Raw genomic sequence first — 15,856 nt, forward strand, 5'->3', positions numbered from 1 at the left:
CACAATGTGTTCATCCATTCATCAGTTGATAGGCAATGGACTGTGTCCACCTTTGGCTATTGTGAAGAGTCCCGCTATGACCATTGGTGTACAAATACTTGGGTCCCTATTTTCAAATTCTTTGGGGTATACACCTTGAAGTGGAATTGATGGGTCATTCGAGGACTCGGCTGAGCTTTTTGAGGAAGACACCTGCTTTAATTTTTTGAGTCTGAATGCCTTTAGGTGTTCATCTCTGTCTCTGTCTCCATCTCCTCTACTGTCCTACACCCATTTGACTCACATCGTCTGGCCCCTGAAGGCATCTGAATCTGCTGCCCCTGTAAGACTCTGGCGGCAAAACAAAAAGAAGAGAGAGAGAGAGAAGAAAAGAAAAAAAGGAAAGAAAAGAGAAGAAAAGAAAAGAAAAAAATCTTAGCGCCCAATTCAGTCGCTAACGAGCCGGAGACCTTGGGGTCAATCTCTCCAGCTCTCGGAGTACCTTTTGCTCAACCTCAAAACGGGTAACAATGCTTACCTAAGAGGAGGCGGCGAGGATCTGGGAGTTGAACGCGCCTCTTCGGAAGCTGCCGAGTTCTGGAAACGAAGAGGAACGGGCGAGGCCGGGAGGAGGAGGAGGGGGGCTGGCTGGACGCCCTCCGGGGACGTCGGCTGCGCGGGGGCTGCCGACCCGCCGGGAATCCGCGCGGCGCGGGGCGCAGCCGGCAGGGGGCTCGGGCGGCTCCGGCGCGAGGCGGCTGGGCGGCGCGGCGAGCCCGGGCGGGGCTCAGGTTGGCTCGCGGTGGGCGGGGGTTGCCCCCCGTCCCCGCCCCCCACATCCGGGGGCCCGGCCGGGCTCTGGGCTGGCGGCGCGCGGGTGAGTCAGGCCGGGTTTTCCCTCCGCCTCTGGGGCAGGCGAGCGAGCGCCGCGGAGCGCGTCCCTCCCTCGCCAATCCGGCTCCGGCGCCCGCCCGCCCGCCCGGTCGGCTGGCCGCGTTTTCCAGGCGCCTGCCGCCTGGTCGCTCCGGCCCGGCTCGCATTCTCGCCTGGAGCCGACGCTTGGAGGGAGGGTTCGAATCCGCGCGAGGGAACTGTCGCGCGCTAGGGGCGCGGAGCGGCGCCAGCATGGTGAGTGGGACGCGGCGGGGGCCGGGGACTGGGCTCGGGGGTGGGGCCGGCCGCCGAGGTCTCGCTTTCCGGGCGACCTTGGCCAAACCGCAGCCCTTCGCCCGCGAGGTGCCCGTCTGAGAAGTGGGCGGGGGTGGCAGGGTGCGGTGTGCGTTTCCAGACACTGAAGCGCCGAGGCGCGGGACCAGGTACTGACCGCGAAGCTCCTCTGGAGGGGCCGGCGGCAGGTTACGCTGCTCTCCGCAAACCCTGCAAATGTGCTCTCTCGGACCCCTGCGCCGCGCCTGGGGTGGGGCAGGCGCCCTTGGCGCGGGAGTCTGACCTGGGCTTCGGCCCCCCAGCTCGGCCGCTCCGGGCAGGCCTCAGGGAGGAGGCAGCAACAGACGTCCCCTCTGGCCCCCCAGGTAGCTCGCCGAACCTCCCGCAGTTCTGCGGAGCCCACGCCTCCGTCACAGCCTTCGGGGCCCGGGGGAGGGAATTTCGTGGGGATGCCAACATCGTCTGCTCCTCACGAGACCCCTCTCCCGTCCCCTCCGGGACACCCCCTTCCTGCTCCGGTCCCCTGCTCTGTAAGGGCGGCAGCTGCCAGCTGCTAGGGATCCCGACCTATGGGGACGCTACCAGTTCTTGGCGGCCGGAGCACCTGCCCAGTCTGGCCACAGCCTTTGGCCAAAGCGAGGACCAGCCTGGGGCCAGGCCCACGTCAAGTCCCTGGCTGTGTCGAGAAAGAGTACTGCGACCGGTTGCCTCCCATCCCGCACCCAGTCCCCTAGTACAGATTGGGGCTCTCCTTGTTTGCACCTGCGGCTTAGTCCGACTGAACTGCAACCTTGACCCTCCGTGCCCTCTCCCTGCCCAGCCAAGAAGGGAGTGGAGGCAGGAGGCCACCCTGGGCCCAGTGATCAGCCTCCTCCAGGGCCCTCCTGGGCAGGGCTCCTCTGCCGGCTGGCTGAGTGTAGGTGTACATGTGCAAGACTGTGAATGAATGTGGCCAGCCTGCTCCCGCCTCTAGAATCAGTAGCTTCCAGGGCTCAGAGTCCCCATGCGGCAGTGTTTCCACTATTCCTCTTTGACCAGGGGCGGGCCGGAAGAATTCTATGCTGAGGAGACTGGAGTCCAAACCTACCTGGTTGCAGATGCCCTTGAGAGAGGCAGGTGTGGGGGGCTGGCCCGACACACATACACAGCAGTGTGTGTCTGTGAAGGGCAGCTGGTGACCTCTGGCTGGGACAGCAGGAGAGAGGGCCTTGCCCAGGGTTTTGGAATTGTTCATCATTGTGGGATGTGGGGCAGCTGGCTTCTAGGCCTTTCTGGGCCTCAGGTTCCTTGCCTAACCTCAACTAGGCTGTTGTGGAGATGAGCGCAGATGATGAAATGAAAGGCTCAGAAAAACTGTAGAGTGGTGTATGCCTCTGTGTCTCTCTAGTGATACTCAGACACACTCCTTTGTGGTTAGATGCCGAGCTTTACCTCTTCAGGTGTCACAGTGTAACTAGGGTATGCCAGCCTCTTCCATCGCCCCCGCCCTCCCCCCGCCCCCTTACCCACTGCCCCTCTTTTGGAACTGGGACATTCCAGTCCAATTCTTCAGGGGCAGCTGCAGACACTCCCTCCAGCAAAGCTGATCCCCCCCAGCAGGTGGTGGGACCTTCCCCTGGGGCCTGGGCTCTGGAGGGGCTAGCCACAGCCAAGGCGGGACTCTGGAGCTTCCTGCCCACATGCTCTGGGATGTCCCACGCTGGAGGAGACTCACGATGGGGTCAGGATGGGCTTCTAAACCTGAGGAGCTGGCGTACTTTCTCCAGGGCAGCTGAAAATGTCTTCAGGCATGTGCTTTTACTTCCTGGGCCTCAGTTTCCTCTTCTGAAGAGGATCTCAATATTCCCCACCTATGGGTGTTGTGAGGCTGTGGTAAGCCGTGTGGGGCTGACTAACGGACGCTGGGATGCTTTCCCTGCGTTCCCTGTCTCTGTTTCATGGCCAGCATGGTTCCCGAGCCTCATGTTCCTGTCACCACCAAGGGTTGATCCAAAAGAGATGCCCCTGTCTGCCCAGGGCTTTCAATGCTGCTGGCTAATCTTGGGCCCAGGGGTTGGGAACAGGAACTAAGGGGTCCTGTTGAGGCCAGCTGGGGCCTGTGCAGAATATGGCTTAGCTCAAACCTAGCCACCAGGGTGGTGGTGGTGGGGTTTCATCTCTGTGCAGAGCTCTGAGCCCCAGGGTGTGTACTGAGCTCTTGGCAGGGAAGCCCTTGGAGGCACTTGGAGGAGGCCCTGGTTTTTGCTCTGATGTTCCCATGGGGGCTGCAAGGCTCTTGCTGTCTCTCTCTCCCTCCAATACCCCCCCCCCCCCACACACACACACACACATCCTCTCCAGCCCAGCCTGCACAGCTGCCCTGGCCTGACCAGGCCATTCCCTGGGCCTCCAAGCAACGGGGAAGGAATGTGTGTGTGTTGGGAGGGGAGGTGGGATGGACCCCTGTAGGAAAAGGGACTGTCCCAGACTGAGACCTGGGCAGGGTAGAATCTCCTAAAAGCCAGGGGCCTCAGCCTCTCTGGGAGAGCTGATAATACAGCCAGAGAAGTTACCTAGGAGGGGCGAAGGGTGGAGGGTGAGGGCATTAGGGAAAGACAAAAGGAAGGGGCTGTGTGTGCCCCCTTCATCCAGCTCCACAGCTCTTTCTAACTGCTCAAGTCACACGTGGAGAGAAGCCCCTTACCACACACACCCTCATACCCTCTGCATCTAGCCTGGGGGCTGGGAGGACGAGTGGGTCTTCATGCTAGAGTAATGCTAGACCATTCCTGTGTGTGTGTGTGTGTGTGTGTGTGTGTGTGTGTGTCCCAGAGGATGCTCATTGCCGCAAAGGTGACCTTGTGCATGACTGTGTCTCCTGTTGGATGTGACTGTCTGTGCTGTGTCCTGTCACATAGGAACCACCGTGCTACTGGTTTCAGTGACTAGATGCAGTTTGTATGTGGGGTATGCGCTCTAGTGGCCCATGGCTGCCTCTGGTTCAAGGACTCTCCCCCTTGACCCTGAGACCATTTGTAGAAAACATGAGGTGCTAGTTGTCTCTTCCTGAAACAGGAAATAAGGATCTGCCCAGGGGAAGGTGAAGTGGTGTGTGTTTGGGGCGAGATGGGCATATTCAGCACCACTGCCACCTCCCCCCCCCCCCCCCATGCTTGCAGTGGGCTTATAGTTCATGAGACCTTTCACCTCCATTGTCTCTGTGACAAAAACCCAAAGGGAAGGCCAGGGCAGGCCGTCTTTCCCCACTTCAGAGATGGGGAAACTGAGGCATGGCAAAGGGCGATGAGATAGTGTCCAGGGTCCCCATGGAGGGGCAGTGTGAGGACAGGGCTGGAGACCAGGTTCTTTGCTGTCTGCCTCCCTGAGAAGCAGTGACAAGAGTGAAGTGTGCTCATGGTAAGGAGGTGTCAGATTGGGAGGCAGGATACTTTGTGTTTTATTTTTTTCTGAAAGGGTGCAAGTGGAGGAGGGGCAGAGAGAGAGAGGGACAGAGGATCTGAAGCCAGCTCTGCGCTGACAGCAGCGAGCTCATTGTGGAGCTTGAACTCACAAACCGCAAGATCATGACCTGAGCCAAAGTTGGACGCTCAACTGACTGAGCCACACAGGCACCCCAGGGATACTTCAATTCTAACTCTTTGGGCTGTGGATGCCATCCTGGGCCCCCACTAAACATTCAACAGCATCCTGCTGGGATCACAGGCATCTCAGCCTGACCAGCTCTGTGACCTTGGGCAAGCCACTTCACCTGCAGGAGCCCCAGTGCCCTGGACAACAGCTATTTCACGGGACTCCGTAAGATCACTCCTTGGCAGGGCTGTGTCTCTGTAGGTGGCCAGCACCTCTGATTCCTTAAGTGGATGAGTCCTCTGGCCCTGTGAGCCCTGTGACATCCTCAGAGGTTATTAGATGGAGGCAGGGCCATGCCCCCCCTCCGTCTCCCAGAGAGCTTTGTCTTCCACAAACACAAAACCTGGAAATGGTTGAGGAAGATGGAACCTCCTAACGACCATTGTTTGAGGAGGTGGGAGTGGGTGTCCCGGAAGCATATTGGGTGGGTGGGGGGTGCTCAGCCACCACATGCCTGCTGGGTGTCTGTATGTAGATGGGAGCAGCCGCTTGGGGGCCAGAGGCAGAGACGGTGGTGTTCACTCATTCAGCAGGTCCTTTCTGAGTATGGACCATGTGCTGGGCCCTGGGCTGGATAGGGGGGATCCAGTGGGGTGGTAGGGCCAGGCCAGGGGTGGGGGGGTCTCAGCCCAGATGGGAACTGGGTCCATAACCTGGTCTCTGGGCCGCCTGCCAGGGAGGTCATCTGAGCAGCTGAGCTCATCTTCAACCAGCCTGCGTTGACCCTGCCTGGCTAGGGGCCAGGCCCTGAACTAGACTCTTTAGTCGTGTTATCTCAGCCCATCCTCCCAGCATCTCTGAGTGATAAGACTTGCCATGGCCATTGTCTGCATGAGGAAGCTAGGGCCTACGTGTAATTGGCCCCACCCCGGGTCAAGATTTGGGTCCCCCCACGCACCTGGTGGTGGTCTTTGGAGTGGCAGCATATGCAGGGGCTGGCGGGGGCTCCTCCTGGGAGGCTCCCCCTGCCTCCCCCCACTGCCCCTATGACTATGTGAACACCTGTTCCGGAAACTGTGGCCATTGTTACCACCATCCTTCCTCCCCTCGGGCCCTTCCTGTTTGTATCCCTCCCACTGCAAACCCCCAACCCCACCCGTGCCAGCTGCTTCCCTCGGGGAACTCTGACCCACTGCAGGAAGAGGGGCTCAACTGGGTTTTCCCCCTCCCCAGAGAAAAAGAAGGAATGGAGAATCATAAGCCACTGGCCCCGGTTCCCTGTGCCCTCTGCCCACCCCACCCCCCAGATTGGGTGAGGAGCCTGGTAGGAGAGTGAACAGGGTCAGAGTTGGACAGAGCCTGAGTCCACAGCTGGCCCAGTCCTGGGAGAGGCCCCATCCTGCCGCTTTGGGGCCGTTCCCCTATGTCCCCCCCATCACACCGGCCCTTATAGCTGGAGCTGGGGCACCAGGCAGATGACTTTGGGGCCCTTTCTCTTGCCATCCTAGGAGTCCTGTCCTGGGTCTTCTTTCCGGGACCCATATCTGCCTCCTGGGCCTGGGCCAGGCAGGTGGCTGACATAGGCAAAGAGCAACTGGTTTTAGAGTATCGGAGAGGTTGGGCAGCAAGTGCCCACCTGCCTCTGACGGAGCCTCTCAATCCCCAGAAACAGCTGCCTGTGCCCTGCTGAAAGTTCATGGCCACAGCCCTGGGCCCTGCTGGCATTGCCATGGGCAGCGTGGGCAGCCTGTTGGAACGGCAGGACTTGTCCCCGGAAGAGCTACGGGCAGCGCTTGCAGGGCCCCGGGGTTCCCGCCAGCCTGATGGGCTCCTCCGGAAGGGCCTGGGCCAGCGTGAGCTCCTCAGCTACCTGCACCTCCCCAAGAAGGACAGCAAGACGGCCAAGCGTGCCCCTCGGAACGAGAGTGCTGACTACACCACCCTCTACTACCGGGAGCATCCTCGAGCTGGTGACTTCAGCAAGACTTCACTGCCCGAGCGGGGTCGCTTTGACAAGGTGCATCTCTGCCCACTTCCCTTCCCCAGTGTTGGTAGGGATGGGGAGCTCGGGGTCTCCTCGGAGATGCTCTGATGGGGCTGGGACATGAAAATCCTGCTGTAGGCTGTCCTGAGGCTTTGGTCTTTGGTCACCGGTCACTGCCTCTGTGTGACACGCACCCCAGGTTCTCAGGGAGGATCCTGGGGGCTGTGGGAGCGTTAGAGGGCAGAGGCGAGGTCAGCCCAGGGCCTCAAAGCTGCCCTTTCTTCCCAGCAGTGCCGCATTCGCCCATCGGTGTTCAAGCCCGTGGCGGGCGCTGGGAAAGGCTTCCTGTCCATGCAGAGCCTGGCAGCCCACAAGGGCCAGAAGCTGTGGCGCAGCAATGGCAGCCTGCACACATTGGCCTGCCACCCACCCCTAAGCCCAGGGCCCCGGACCAGCCAGGCACAGGCCCGGGCCCAGCTGTTGCATGCGCTCAGCCTGGACGAGGGCGGCCCCGAGCCCGAGCCCAGCCTGTCTGACTCCTCCAGCGGGGGCAGCTTTGGCCGCAGTCCTGGCACTGGTCCTGGCCCCTTCAGTTCCTCTTTGGGCCACATTAACCACCTTGGGGGCTCCCTGGACCGGGCCTCCCGGGTCCCCAAGGAGGCTGGGCCACTGGCGATGCTGAGCTGCCTGCCCGAGCCACCGCCCCCCTATGAGTTCTCCTGCCCCTCCGCCGAGGAGGTGGTGGCCCTGCTTCCCGACACCTGTGAAGATCTCAAGAGAGGCCTCGGTGATGAGGATGGCCCCAACCCTTTCACACAGGTGAGGGCTCCCTCTGCTCTGGGGTCCTGTTCTGTCCCTTGGCATTGGAGTACAGGACACACAGAACGGTCCCCAGCCAGTTCACTTACATAGCTCTGGGCACAAGAGAGTAAGGAAGATGGAGTTGATTCGGTTCCCCAGCCCCCATGTGATGGGAATGTCATGTCACTGGTGGCCCTTGCTAGGAGTTGCGTGGAAGGGAGGAAGAGAGACTCCCTGGGCAGTCTTGGCAGGCACTTCACCTCCAGTTGCAGCTGGAGTGTTGTGGAGGGGCTGGCAGTTGGTGTTCAGGAACGAGGGGGGGTTGGGTGGTCCGTGTGTGGGATATCCCCGCATGGCAGGTGCCTCGTCCCCTTGGCAGGTGCTGGAAGAGCGCCAGCGGCTGTGGCTGTCCGAGCTGAAGCGCCTGTATGTGGAGAGGCTGCATGAGGTGGCTCAGAAGGCAGAGCGCACTGAGCGCAACCTCCAGCTCCAGCTGTTCATGGCCCAGCAGGAGCAGCGGCGGCTGCGCAAAGAGCTCCGGGCACAGCAGGGCCTGGGCCCCGAGCCTCGGCCCCCCGGTGCCCTCCCGGATGCTGACCCTAACACCCGACCAGAGGAGGAAGCCCGATGGGAGGTGAGAAATTGGGCATACAGAAACTTTTTATGTCCTTTTTGCCACCTGTGGGGTCCCACCCTCTGCTGGCTCCTGGTCTTACCCACTTTGTCTGGCTCTTGCCCATCCTGTGCCCCGCCCCTCCCCGCCCAGGTGTGCCAGAAGACGGCGGAGATTAGCCTCTTGAAGCAGCAGCTGCGGGAAGCTCAGGCCGAGCTGGCACAGAAGCTGGCCGAGATCTTCAGCCTCAAGACGCAACTTCGGGGCAGCCGGGCGCAGGCGCAGGCCCAGGACGCAGAGCTGGCCCAGCTGCGCGAGGCCGTGCGGAGCCTGCAGGAGCAGGGCCCTCAGGAGGAAGCCCAGGGCAGCTGTGAGACCGACGACTGCAAGAGCAGGGGGCTGCTGGGGGAGGCGGGTGGCAGCAGCGAGGCCGCAGTTGGCGCCGAGCAGCTGCGGGCCCAGCTGGTGCAGGAGCGGCTCCGCGCCCAGGAGCAGGCACTGTGCTTTGAGCGGGAGCGGCGGACGTGGCAGGAGGAGAAGGAAAGGGTGCTGCGCTACCAGCGGGAGATCCAAGGAGGCTACCTGGACATGTACCGCCGCAACCAGGCGCTGGAACAAGAGCTGCGGGCGCTGCGGGAGCCCCCAGCACCCTGGAGTCCTCGGCTGGAGTCCTCCAAGATCTGAAGCCAGGGGGTGAGCGGGCTGCAGAAGCACGGCCAGAAAGCGGCTTGGACGAGCCCGCGCTGAGAGGGCTGGCTCCTTCCTTACACTGGTTGGGGGCAGGAGCTGCTGAGGCCAGCCAGGAGTGGGGAGGCCGACCGAGAGGAGGGGTCCAGCGCTGCTGTGGGCTGGATAGGGTGCCCTCCTGGCAGAGGAGCACCTCGGCAGGGCCCCGCCCTGCTCCCTGGAGTAGATGTGGCCCAGAGAAGGAGGCTGGGGGACCAAGGGCCCCGTGATGCAGAAGGGCAGGCGTGAAGGAGGGAGGCTGGGACGGGGACATTGGCCTCCCTCAGAATAAAATCACATTTTCTACAAGGAGGCCCTGGGTGATACACTGGGCCTGTCCCTGGCCTGGATCTAGAGGATTGTGGATAGTTGGGGGTGGGGGCCCTTTACCTTGGCTGTATGTAGCTCCTTCCATGGTCATGGTCGGTGGGAGGCGGTGCCATGTGCCTGTGTGCGCAGCTGCTGGGCATGTGTGTTGGGGAGTGGAGGAATCCATGCCCCAGCATCACACGGTTCCTTAGCTGCCGTGTGGGCTGAAATTCCTTTCTCAGCACCAGTGGGATTTTTTGGAAGGAACAATGCCAGAGAACCCAGAAAAACAAAAGGGCAAGTCAACCAAGGCATTGCTAGAACATGAAACATTCTCTTGGTAGGAAGTCTGGACTGTGGTACCCAGCCCCTTGCTGGGTTGGGGCCGGCCTAAGACAGCTTCCCCTGGAGCACCCAAAGGCTCCAGTAGGGCCCTGCCCCTCCCAGAACCCACCTCCCATCTTTCTGTCTGGCTGTGGTGCACCCCTTCCCCCCCACACAGGGATGGGAGGCCCTGGGAAGGTAGAGGAGACAAAATTTGTGGGTGGGTTACTTGGTGAAGGGCTTGTACCGCAGCAGGGAACGTGGCCATTTTCCTGTAGACAGTGGAAGGCCCTGGGGTATTTTTTAGCAGGGGTGAGATGTGATCTGATTTGTATTTTGGAAAGATCTGTCCTGAGAGGAAGGAGCCCTCCACTCCCAGCCCTGCGCCGGACTCTCTGACCCTTAGGCTCAGCCCCCTAAAGCCCACTCTCACCCATAGCCTCTCAGCAGTCAGGCTTCCCCTTTGGGTTTTTGCTCCCTCCTGGGTGGATGGCCTGGAACACAGACCCAGGCTGGCATGCAGGCAGCCCTTCCCCACTCCCTGCAGTAAAGATCAGTATCCATATGTCATGCATTGAGCACTTCCTATCTGTTAGGCCTTCAGGGCTTGGGGGCTCAGGGTTGAATTAGATGTGCTTCCCGCTCCAGGGGAGCCAGCGCACAGACCTCTTCTCCTCCCAGTGCCTGCCCTGATGGGGCAACAGCATCCTCTGGTATGTTCTCTGCAGAAACCCCAGGTTGCTCCCTTCCACCATGATCCCCCCCCCCGCCTTCCCAGGCCATGCCTGGCAGCCTGTCAGGCCCCAGCATGTGGGTCCTGGTGGTAAGTGGATTCGCTATGTAGGGGCACCTATGGGGCTATGGAGTATGAGCCGATGTGCCCCACCTTTTTAGGGTGGGGAATGGGGTGTGTGTGTTGTCTGCCGTGGGGATGGTGTGTTTATGGCTGTGTAAGTGGCAGGTGTGTAAAGCTGTCTTGTGGGTGGTGGGTGTGTCTGGGGGTGTGTTTGGGGCCCCTGGGTTGGAGGCCAGGAGGGCTGCTTCCTGGCCGCTCCCTTCTGCCCCATTTCTTTCCACCAGTCCCTGCCCCACTTGTCTCTGGCCAGGCTTGAGTAGAGCCTGTGGCCAGGACAGACCCCTGTGTCTGGGTCCTCTGCCTGGGAAGGGAAGCAGAGAGCACTCAACTTAGGCAGGCTGGTCTCCCACAGGCCTTGGAACCCATTTCACAGACTTCTCCAAACCGAGATCTCTGGGCCAGTGACCTTCCAGAAGCACCCCCCCCCCCTCCCCAGCAGAGCTAGGTGCTGACCTGAAGCCTGGGTCACTCCCTCCCCACAACCCGAACTGGGCAGGCTGCGTGCCCAGGTGCCCCACAGTGGCTGGGGTCTACCTTTCGGTGAACCATCTCTGCAGGACAGCTCCCCACCCAGCAATTAGAGAGCTGGGCCGGCCAGTACAGCCGGCGGGGAGTGGGTGGGCGGTACCAAAACTTGGCAGCTGTGCCAGAAACCAGGGCCAGACCCAGATGCAGGGGGAGGGCACGAGAGAGCTGAAGCTGGGGTGGCTCAGAGGGAACCGGATCCCTGTTAGCTCATCCCTGCTGGGCAAACCAGTTCCCTGGTCCCCAAGCCGGCTGGGTGGCTCTGGGGCCAGCTGATCACAGGTGCCACTGCAGTGGCTACTGCTTCGGAACCCTCCCTCCTGAGCCTGGCGGGCCCCTTAGCTCACCAGGTGCCCAGAGGTCCCCCTGCCCTGGCAGACTAGGCCCAGGCAGCCAATTCTCCAGAACTGAGGCCAGCTGCCCACACTGGGCTCCATGCCCCTGGGCCCTTCTGTTCTCAGCTCAGCTAGTGTCACCTCTTTCAGTCACTCCCTGGGCCCCTCAGCCTATCACTTAAGGCCTCTGACAGCCTGGCCTCCACAGAGTCCCTGATAGTGGTTGCCCTTTCTGACCCCATCATTCCCTCCAGCACCTCTGAGCCCTCATCCTCCAGGCAGAGGCTCCTCACAGTCCCCAGATCTTGTTTCCTCAGGAAAGCCTGCCCTGAACTCCTGCCCTGCCCTGCCCTGCCTGGGCAGCGCCCCCCGTCCCTGTGCCCACAGTCCCCTACTTCTGCTGACATTTTGGTCTCTCCACTGGGCTGTGGGCATTGCCAGGCAGGACTGTGTCTTCTGTTTTTATCCCCAGAGACTGCTCTGGCTCCAGCCCAGAAGGCACTGGAGGGCTTTGGACTCAAGAGGAACCAGACCTCTCCCTGGCTGTCATGGGTTCAAGCTGGGGGTGGAGTGGAGTAGGTGGAGAAGTCTCTGGCTCTGAGTGTTCATTCACCATTCACGGGCACCTGGGCCAAGCACTGGGGCTGCAGAGCCAGTCCCCATTCACTGCCTGGGGAGGTACTGCACGCCTCCCTCAGGGCCAGGCCTGGTTCTCGGATGAGGAAGCCACAGTGGCCAACGCCCCTGCCCCCATGACCTTTCCCTGTGGGTGGGGGAGGGAGACAGCACACACATCTGTCCATGGTAGTGACCGGGCCAAAAGCGTGCAGACCTCTATATCACAGTGGCCAGTCAACGGCGCATGGAGAAGCAAATTTCTCAGACTGGGTATATCTATAGGTATCAGGGAGCCTTTTTTCAAAGAGGACACATGCCCCATGGTGACAATTCAGATTGCATAACTCCCCACCCTAGTGGATGGGTTTTAGCTCTATCAGATTCGGAAAAGAAAAGGAAATGTGCTATTTCTTGCAACAAAGCAAAAGTGAAATATGTCATGAAAGGTAAGGCGTAAGTACTGTGGAGTTCGGGCTGGCTCACTTTTCACTGCAGGTGATGAGGGGTGTGTATTTGACCATATTTTGGTCAGGCACTTTTCTGACCTCTCTTTGTGCCTGACCTTGGCAGGTGTCTCCTTATACGGTCCGGTTCTGGCAAGATTTCTGCTTAGTTTAGCCAGACTCCCCCTTTGTCCGTATCTGACTATGTTCCTCATGTAATCTTCCACCAACCCCCTCAGGCGACGGCTGGCCTGCCTTCAGTAAGACTCCTGTGAGGTGCATTTAGCCAGAATCTGCTTCCAGACCCCCAAGGTTTCCTCTCAGTAATTTTTCATCCACTGACCCCTACCTGCTCCTTGGCTGTAAATTCTACTTTTCCTTGCTGTATTTGAAGTTGAGTCCACTCTCTCTGCCCTACTACAAAACTCCACATTGCAGTAGCCTCTCTTGAATAAAGTCTTCCTTACCAAACTGATGAGTGTCAGGAGTAATTTTTTTTTTTTTTTTTTTTTTTCTTCAGCAAGGATAAACTTCTCTGAGGTAGGGAAGTTGGGAGGATTTCCTCAGGAGCAGGGTGGGACGAGAGCGTCCAGGATTGGCCTGGCATTGGACACAGAGAGGTGTGGGGCAGGTCCAAGGGAGGGTCCTGTCTATAAGGGTTTGAAGGGAGGCAGGGCAGCCCCTAGACCGCCTGGTAAGTTGGCACAGGAAGACTTCATCTGTGGCTGTGGGTGGGTCCCTCAGGCAGCCAAGGGGGAGAGCCGGAACTGGGACTAGCTTTTCCTGTGTGTTGTCATTCAGGACAACACTCGGAAGGGCCCTACACTTGGTGCAATGGTCTCCTGTTGCCATCTTGAACTTTTTTTTTTTCCTTGAGAGAGAGACAGAGTGCGAGCCGGGGAGGAGCAGAGAGAGAGGGAGACAGAATCTGAAGCAGGCTCCATGCTCTGAGCTGTCCGCGCAGAGCCCGACATGGGGCTTGAACTCCCAGACCGTGAGATCATGTCCTGAACCGAAGCCTGACGCCCAACCGACTGAGCCACCCAGGCGCCCCGCCATCTTGAAATTATAATGATGTTTGAACATCATTACGTTTCAACCTTACGTTTTCATTTTGCTCCAGAGCCTGCAGATGAAGCAGCTGCTTTTGGCCTGAACCAAAGCCTGGCAAGGAGGGGCAGGAAGAGAGAGAAGGCGCAGGAGACTGGTTGGGTGCCACCTGGAGGGTGGAAGAAGAGACAGGGCCTGAGCAGGCAACTTGAGCTCCACAGGCTGAGGCCTGATGCTCCACAGAGGTTCCACAGAGGGCAGGCAGGATCTGCATTACCTGTTATTGCCCTTACCCCAGCTATCAGGGGAGACTCCATCTTTTCCTAGCCTGGCCTTCCAGGGCTCATTCTGAGAAGTGAGGAAGGCTGTGTTTTCAGAAGAACATGCCTGGGATTGTCTTATCCAAGAACTTTTTCTCTTTTTAAAAAAAATGTTTACCTATTTAAAGAGAGAAAGAGCACAAGTGAGAGAGAGCATGAGAACAAGTTGGGTGGAGGGGCAGAGAGAGAGAGAAAGAGAATCCCAAGCAGGCTCCTCATGGAGCCCAATGTGGGGCTCAATCCCACGAACCAAGAGATCATGACCTGAGCCCAAATCAAGAGTCAGATGCTTAACCAACTGAGCTACCCAGGCACCCCCCGCCCCTGCTTTTTGTTTAGAGATTTATCTAACGTGCTCTTTGTGTATCCGGTCCCGTTCCCCTCCAGCATTTTTAAGGTATAATTTACATAGAGGAAAATGCTTCATTTTTAGAGTATAGCTTTAATTTATTACTTATTAAAAATTTGTAATGTTTATTTCTGAGAGAGTGAGAGCAAGCAGGGGAGGGGCAGAGAGAAAGGGAGACAGGGAGACAGCACAGAGCCTGACACAGGGCTCGAACACACGAAATGCGAGATCATGACCCGAGCTGAAATCGAGAGTCAGACATGCTTAACTGAGACACCCAGGTGCCCCAAGAGTAGTTTTTAGAGCTTTGACAAATGCAGAAAGTTGCGTAACCAACACTACAATCAAGATACAGAATAGTTCCGTCACCCGCCCCCCTCCAAATTCCTGCTTCTCCTAGTCAGCCCGGTCCCCATCCCCAGCAACAGTGATCTGCTTCCTCAATCACCTTGCTTTTCCTTATTTTTTTTTTCTTTTTGTGTATAATCCCACCACATATTGGAACATATTACAAAGTAGCAAGTAAAACAATATGACATTGGTGTAAAAATAATACCACATCTCAATGGAAGGAATGAAGAGCCAGAAATAGATTCCATTCAGTAGAAAATCTTAATGTTATGATAAAAGGCTTCAAAACGAAGGGGTAAGGTAGGATCATTTAATAAGAGGTACTGGGATAACTGGACACAAATTTGGGGAAAAAATAAGTCATACTGTGCACCACCCCCTGCAAAATAAAATGGACATGTATTGAGGACTGAAATTAAAAAAAAAAAAAAAATCCTAGGAAACTAGCAAAAGATTAAACAGACTATTACTGAGTTAGTGGAGAACAGCTAGGTTTTTCTGCTTTGAAGCACTCCACCCCTCAAACAAAACGAAACAAAAGCCATAGTCCCAATGAGCACGACAAAATCATCCGTGCACTTTGAGAAGTAACCGACATGCAAGGAGAGCCACATGTGGAGTGGACAATGACAGACAGAGGTGAAATGGCCTGGGGTGTGAGAGTGTGTGTGAGTGTGTGTGTGTGAAAGAGACAGAGGCAGAGTCACAAAAAACGTGTGCTCGGGTGCGCGCGCGGGACATTCAAAGTCCTTGGAGAAGGCAGGTTTTGCTCCCGCCCACCTGGACTGTGAGGCAAGCAAAGGCTCCCCCAGAGGAAGTGAGGAAGCCTGGGGCGTTAGGGAAGGTCTGTGAGGTCCTGCTGACTTGGAGGGGGCTTCAGCCCAGCCCGTGGCCCCAGGCAGGGTTCACCGAACTCTCCGCCCCCGCGGCCCCCAAGTTGGCCAGGACCACCCAGACTTAAGGTGCACAGACAAGGCTCTCCTGGATGCTCCGACGACGCTCCCGCGGGGGACTGTGGACTGCCCTCTTCCCTGTGTGTGTCATAAGGTTTTGGAGCTGCCTTTCCTCCTTCAGGAGTAGAGGATATTGGCTACCTCGGAGTATTTTTGAGCACTTACTGTGTCCCAAGAACGTGGTGTTGAGGATGCAGCAGTGATGAGTCTAGAGTCCTTACTCCAAAGGACCTTTTATCCTAAAGGGTGTGTATGTGTTAGGGGCCGGAAGACAGAATAAACGAATAAACACACAAGACAATTTCAAGTCAAATGCTATAAAGAAAACACAACTGGATTGTGCAAACGCTATACAGAAAACAAGATTGTGCAAGAGCATTTGGGGGTGGGTGGAGGTGGGAAGGAGGCCCGGAGGGTTGGAGGGGAGGTTGCTCTGGAATGAGACTAGCCCCAAAAGGGAGCAGGAAATCACGGAAACAAGAGATAAGTCTTTTTTCTTGGGCTGTTTCTAGTCCAAATCCCTGAGGCCTGCGGAGGAAATGGGGAGTTTCTCTGCCCCTCCCCTGTGTAGGAAGGGGGTCTG

At 58.1% G+C, this 15,856-nt stretch overlaps 1 protein-coding gene and 1 long non-coding RNA gene across 3 annotated transcripts in view; one reads left to right on the plus strand and one right to left on the minus strand.

Moving 5' to 3' along the window:
- LOC147584542 (uncharacterized) overlaps window positions 1–751 on the minus strand; it is a 30,306-nt gene extending 29,555 nt beyond the window's left edge. The window contains exon 1 of the long non-coding RNA XR_015250872.1: window positions 518–751. This is a non-coding gene — a long non-coding RNA (uncharacterized LOC147584542). The remainder of the gene's footprint in view (window positions 1–517) is intronic.
- Window positions 752–797: 46 nt separating this feature from the next.
- N4BP3 (NEDD4 binding protein 3) lies at window positions 798–12,721 on the plus strand. Of its 2 annotated transcripts, none has more exons than XM_086705958.1 (5): window positions 798–1,107; window positions 6,383–6,733; window positions 6,992–7,519; window positions 7,881–8,135; window positions 8,268–12,721. In XM_086705958.1, exons 2-5 carry the CDS (start codon window positions 6,413–6,415, stop codon window positions 8,796–8,798), a joined length of 1,635 nt encoding a protein of 544 aa, XP_086562084.1. In that variant the 5' UTR covers window positions 798–1,107; window positions 6,383–6,412; the 3' UTR covers window positions 8,799–12,721. The 2 variants fall into 2 exon arrangements, with proteins under 2 accessions (XP_086562084.1, XP_086562082.1); XM_086705956.1 differs by having other exon boundaries at window positions 799–1,107; window positions 6,389–6,733.
- Window positions 12,722–15,856: the final 3,135 nt, after the last annotated feature.

Source organism: Puma concolor, chromosome A1 (assembly GCF_028749965.1).
Source record: "Puma concolor isolate L17-30 chromosome A1, mPumCon1.1.hap2, whole genome shotgun sequence".
Classification (NCBI taxonomy): domain Eukaryota; kingdom Metazoa; phylum Chordata; class Mammalia; order Carnivora; family Felidae; genus Puma; species Puma concolor.